Source organism: Cynara cardunculus (genome assembly GCF_001531365.2).
Source record: "Cynara cardunculus var. scolymus isolate 2C chromosome LG 1, CcrdV1, whole genome shotgun sequence".
In the NCBI taxonomy this organism is placed as follows: Eukaryota; Viridiplantae; Streptophyta; class Magnoliopsida; order Asterales; family Asteraceae; genus Cynara; species Cynara cardunculus.
The window spans coordinates 25,104,569-25,111,147 of NC_037528.1; the positions used below are offsets into that span (position 1 = coordinate 25,104,569).

At 34.1% G+C, this 6,579-nt stretch overlaps 1 protein-coding gene across 1 annotated transcript; it reads right to left on the reverse strand.

The window, feature by feature from the left end:
* Positions 1–2,546: 2,546 nt before the first annotated feature.
* LOC112526881 (glycine-rich cell wall structural protein-like) lies at positions 2,547–3,287 on the reverse strand. The gene has a single exon (XM_025137340.1). The coding sequence runs from the start codon at positions 3,285–3,287 to the stop codon at positions 2,547–2,549; it is 741 nt and encodes a 246-aa protein (XP_024993108.1).
* Between the last annotated feature and the right edge of the window lie 3,292 nt (positions 3,288–6,579).

Below are 6,579 nucleotides of genomic sequence, written 5' to 3' on the forward strand. Positions count from 1 at the left end.
TACAACATAACTCTGAATTGTTCTGTTCCAAACTTAGTTATATAATTTATTCACAGACTTAGAATACAACTCTAAACTCCTCTTCAACGTTGAAGTTCAGAGTTAATTTTCTGAGTTATAAGAAGTCAAAATTCTTGTGACTCAGAGTTATACTCGTAGATAGTTTTTATACTTAGAAGACAAATTTGAATTTATTTTATTCAGAGTTAAGTCCAGAGTAATTTTTCAGCCTAACAATAGAACTCTGAATTCTTGTGTTTCAGAGTAAATGTTTAAAGATTTCTTTCAAAATTAATATCCAGAGTTTTTCTCATTTAAAATACCCCGTGTAATACAAGGGGTCGAACCTAGTATATATATGAGTTTAATCATTTGACAACTCCAATATTTTTTTGGATCCGTGAATACTTTTACCTTAAGGTTTTGTTTCACATGATATTTTTCCATGTAAGTATATAGTATTTAAAGTATTGTTTCACAATGTATTTGTTTCATGTGTATTTGATTCACTAGGCTTTTTATACGTGTAATTTTTGTTTCACAAACACGTCAAAAAGTTTTACATCATGAACCGAATATATGTGAAACAAACAAATTGTAAACCAAATATATATTAATCACTATGTTAAATTCCAGCTACAAATAAAATAACACATAATATACTGATTTTTAAAGACGGTAGAAGTTATCAAAAGAAAATCTCATATTTAGTGTTTTTTTTATTGCATTGTGATAAATATATGTGATAAAGTATAGTTTAATGATTGTTTTATACATATATTCATTAATATTTTTCTGTATTAATATTTGAAAAATAGTAAAGCAGATCTATTTGGATTGCCTATAATAGCCCCGGCCCCAACACATGAGCCATATATAAGTGATTAGTCTAATCAAGTTCAGAAACTTGGGGACTTCAATGTGATTTCACAACAAAGGAAAAGGGTATTATAGTCATTCAAGTGGTCTTTCACAAGATCTTCATATAAACAACAAAAAAAGAAGTTCAAATAGTCATCCTCCAAAGCAAACTGGAGAGGTGAAGCTTTGTTTTCATCAGAAGAAACCTTCTTTTTCTGGGTACCAAAATGTATCAAGATTTTGAAGAAACCCATTTCTTAAATCCAAAACCCTAATCAAAACCATCATCTTTCTCGATTCCAAAACTAGGGTTTACTCAACTGGTTCATGGATATTGATCTTCTGCATACTTCTTGGGGGGTGTTGCTTCAGATTCATAGCCTTAAGTTGTTAGAATTCAAGTTTTCATGGCAGATGTAACCAGCAAGAAGCTTCTTCTCTTAGTCGCTCTCCTTCTTGTTGTTCCTCTCTTTGTTCGTTCTCTCGAAACGGGCCATTCGGTATCCATGAGACGGTTGTTGAAGCACTCTCAGCCACCCAAAACCACCACCATCTCCGCCGCCGCCACCACCACTCATGCAGAGTTTCATGCAGCTGCTCATGAAGTTCCTAGTGGCCCCAACCCAGAATCCAACAGGTAAAGAAAGCAAATCCTGATGTAACCCTTTTTTTGGTTGGTAAATAATGTGGGTGTTTAATCTAATTGTTTTGTGGTTTGCCTTTTGTGGGATGATAATTTAGATTTAATTTTCATGTTAATCATTAATTACTAATTTCAAGAAAAATGGTATACCACTCGATAGCAAATCAATTAGATTTTATCGCAACCGATATTTTTTTAGAATTTTCGGATCAAAATTTTTGTTGCTATGCACCAATTAGATCGATTTAATTAAGTCAAAACGTTCTAGATCATCCGAGTGAATCCTAATTTGTTCTTAATATATCTCATTCAATGTAACAAAGATTTAAAGGGGCCGTATGATAAAGATGGAGAGTCTTATTCGGTAAGTGAGGTTGACGACTCGTAAATTATTGCATACGATACTTTTTTGATGTATTACAATCTCATCTGTTAAAATAAATTATAATATTGACTACTAACGATAAACATTTACCAGTTAAGTATTTAAGTAAGCAACCCAAATGTTAGTTTATTAGATTTAAAATATAGATTTGGTTGAAATGTAGCAAAAAATGGTGGGGAAGTGTGATGGTAATGGGGACATGGCTTATTGGATTTGGCATGGTCAGAAATCTTTTAACAAAGATGACTTCTCCTTTCTGGTGTCATGATTCAAAAATAATTGGTCAGTAGGTGGCATGGATTTTAGCACTTGTCTTCCTTCCACTCTTGGCTCCAACTTCAATTTCTTTTTTCATCATTTTGATTCTATTAAAGTAGCTTTATTCTTAACTTTTTATGGTTGGGTTTCGTTGTTGCAGTGTGATTAAGTCGAATCGAATCAAATGGAACAAGTGTGATTAAGTCGAATCGAATCAAATTGAACCAAATCGAACGATATCTGATACATGAATGGAAATTAAGCATTCTCGTTCAACATAGTAACTATATAACACAGATGAAATTTACAGAACTGCTAAAGATTCAATACTTGAAGTACTAAGCTTAGTAGAGGAATGACTTCTTGGAATATATATGTCGAGCGAAATTGACAACAGTCCTAATGGCCGCCGCCACCTCCTCCAAATCCACCACCACCGCCACCTCCAAGACCTCCACCGCCGCCTCCTCCGATTCCAACTCCAACTCCAACTCCAAACCCACTCCCACCCCCGAGCCCTCCTCCACCACCACCGCCAAGTCCTCCTCCACCACCTCCACCAAGCCCTCCACCTCCCACACCACCAAGTCCACCATCACCTCCAAGCCCTCCACCTCCTCCTAATCCACCACCATCACCACCAAGTCCACCACCTCCAAGCCCTCCACCTCCCCCTAGTCCAGCACCACCTCCTAAACCTCCACGGGGACCTAGCCCACCTAGACCCCCACCTCCTACTCCTATTCCACCTCCCATCCCTCCATGGTGTCCTAGGCCACCCCCAAGTCCACCTCCTAACCCTTTATGGAATCCTAGACCACCACCAAGCCTCCCTTTCCTACCAACACCTAGACCTCCACCTCCATCATTGCCAAAACCACCCCCAAGACCACCTCCCAACCCTTTATGGAATCCAAGACCACCACCAAGCCCTCCTTTCCCGCCAATGCCTAGACCTCCACCACCACCACCACCACCACCAATACCACCTCCTAAACCCCCTTTAAAACCACGTTTAAATTTTCCCAACAAACCTTTCTCATCCCTTACCCCCTTAACCACATCTCTTGAAACTACACCATAATCACCAGCCAAAATAACAAAAACCACAACAACAACAAAGAACACATGGACACCCATGAACACTCCTTCAAAAATACTTGCTCACAAGAAAATGATCTAGAAAAAAAAGGTAAGAATGCAAACAATTACCCAAGTCCACAGTATATATAGATAGAGGAAAGGAAAGTGGGTGATTCAAAATAGTGAAATAAATTTATTTTTGGATGACACATTTTACTAACACATGGTGGGTCAAATGTAAAAACCCCCCATTGAATGTTGCTGCCATTGGCAAGCAAATTTAATATCTTCAACCGTCCCTCGTCTCTTTTTACTATTCGCCATTACTTCACCTTTTGTAGTACACAACAATAGTGATTGACGATTATAATTAGGTTGGCTGAGTTCAAATATAAGTTCCAAAATCAACACCTCAACATATTCTCAACCATTATATGTCATTCATTTCATCCTCAAAAATAAAACCACACCCAATTTTACATTTTTTATTTGGTATAAATGCGAATTATTGCTTCCTTTTTCAAATTTCCATTAAATATTATTTCTTTATTCATATTCAAATATTTAAAATAGCATTTAATCATAATAAATTTTACAAACCATATATTTAACAACTATTATTACAATTTTTTTTAGTATAAACTGAAATCACACAAAGTGACTGGGCACAAATCAAATTATTATCATTAACAGGTCTGATTAAGTTTAGGAGAAAACCATGAGAAGTTGAGGAACATTCTTATAACCATTAATCTGTACGTTATGCACACATGTGCATTTAAGTAATTTGTCCGTATGCATACACATGTACACAAGCATAGAAAACCATAAAACATCTTCAACTGTTTATGTGTACATTTGCATACTGTAGAGATGAATGGTTATTAGAGTTTCTCTCAATTTTTATTTTTATTTTTATTTTATTTTTTAAAGATTTTCCCAAAACCTCACACATTATTAATAAATTTAATATGATTCGTGTCAATTATTTTTATTATATATATTTTTTAAATATTTGTTTCACATCATCAAAGACGTTGACGTGGCAATAAGCACAATGTGGATGCTTTAAGAAACAATGTGAGAATATTGGGTACAAATGTTGACTACAAAGCGTATCAAACTAAAATCAATTTTGTTTTTATTTTTATTTTAGAAATATAAATTAAAAGGGTCTTTTATCCAAATGCTTACATAATAAGCGTTTATCGTTAATAATCAATACTCTTACGTACATTACCGGGTAAGATTATAATCCATTAAGACGACATCGTATGCAACAATTTACTCGATAAGTACTAGCCATGTAAGATTCGTCAATCTCGCTTACCAAATAAGAGTCTTGGTCATTGTCATGTTCATCTAGTAGGGTAAGTGATCCGGTAAGTGAGCTTACCCGGTAAGAGCATCTCTAACAGTTTTTTTTTTATATAATTTTTTCTACAATAAAGAACCAAAACCTAAATTTTCTAAAAATAATTACATTAATCTCCAACAGATTCTCTATTTTAGAGATTTTAACATAAATTATATTATTATAATATTCTCTAATTTATCATCTCAATACACTTTTATAAAAAATAATAACTCAATCTCATTGGTTGAATTGAATAAAACAATAATTTCTCTATCCCACCATCAAGTTTTAAATAATTCTCTATATCTAGAGTTTTCTCCATGATTCTCTATTTTAGAGAACAAAATAATAAAGCTGTTGGAGCATTTTAAAGAATAAAAACTCACTTTTTTTTTAATTTTAAAAATGTTGTTAGAGATGCTCTAATTACTTACTGGGTAAGCATGCATTTGATAAACAACCCGTTTTGTTTTGGTTTCCGAAAGTTTTGGATCATAATTTTCATAAAAGAAATTTTGAACAATGGTTCTCCAATTTGATTCAGAAAGCAAAATGGTTCTATTTCTGTTCACCAAGATAGGAAGGAAAGGAAAGTTTGTTTTATTTTGGTTTGATTCACGATTTATATAAGTATCATTAGTATCATCGTTGAATAATTGTAAAAGATGATTGAGATCATTTTACAAATTAGAGAAATAACGAATTTTGATTTCATCTGCATTTTTGGTTTTCAATATATATAGAGAACGAATTAGACGAGAATACCTTCATTTTACAAAAATATATAAACACCATTTTACAATAGTGAATCACATGTGATAATGAAATCAGACTTTTGGCACGATCCTTGGTCGTGGCCAAGTCGCTCCATACCATAAGAGTATTATCATATGTGATTTCCAATAATAAATGAGCGTTCTTGATTTTTTTTTAAATAAAGGTAAATAACACATTTGTTGATATTGGGCTGAAAATGTAAATTTTTGCACTAGCCCAGATGGATTAAAAAGCCCATTCATGTCAATCCCATGTATTTATATAGTTGAGAATAGAGATGGCCAAAAACCGGTCCCGGCCAGTCTCGGACCGATCCCAATCGGTCCTCATCATTCTCATAATCGGTCATAACCGGTCCCGGCGTAACCGGTCCCGGTCTCGGTCGAAAATAATAGGACCGGTATAGGTACTTTATAACCGGTTATGGGCCGCCGGTCCCGGTCCCGATCCCAACCGGTCCTTCATTAAAAAAATAAGATTTTTTATTTTATTTTTTTAATGATATATATTTTTAATACATTATAAAATTTACAATTTGTTCACTCAAATACATTTTAAAAATGCGTTTTAATATAATTAAAATTATGTTTTCTTATAAAAGTACATTATAAAATTATTTAAAAATACATTTATTTATAAAATTAATTGAATTTTCGGGCCGGGCCGGGCCGGTCCATAGTCGGTCCCATAACCGGTCCCGGTCCCACGAAACTACCAAAAACCTCAACCGGTCCCGGTTTTCGGTCCCATAACCGGTCCTTACCGGTCCCGGTCCCGGGCCGGTCCTTTGTCGGTCCCGGTCCCGGTCCTTTGTCGGTCTCGGGCTGGGCCGGGCCCATTTGGCCATCTCTAGTTGAGAGCAATATCAAAGCATTTATTTGCGGACCTAATTTTGGAGCTCAAATCTATATCTATACTATCTTATAAAGCATTTGGCTAAAACTCTTAAAAAAACTCTTAAAAACTCTTAAACTCGTTCATCCTAAACGATTTCATCCCTATTCGATTTCATCTCATATCTGAATTCGTGTAACTAACTGCAGATAAACACAATCATATACAGAATAAACATCTCATTTTAAATATAAAAAATTTAAAATATAATTAATATAATAATTAAATTCTAACATAATACTTAATTATTATTTTTATAAAATTTATAATATTAAACCAAAAATAAATTATTTTATTATTAAACTTAAATTAAATTATATA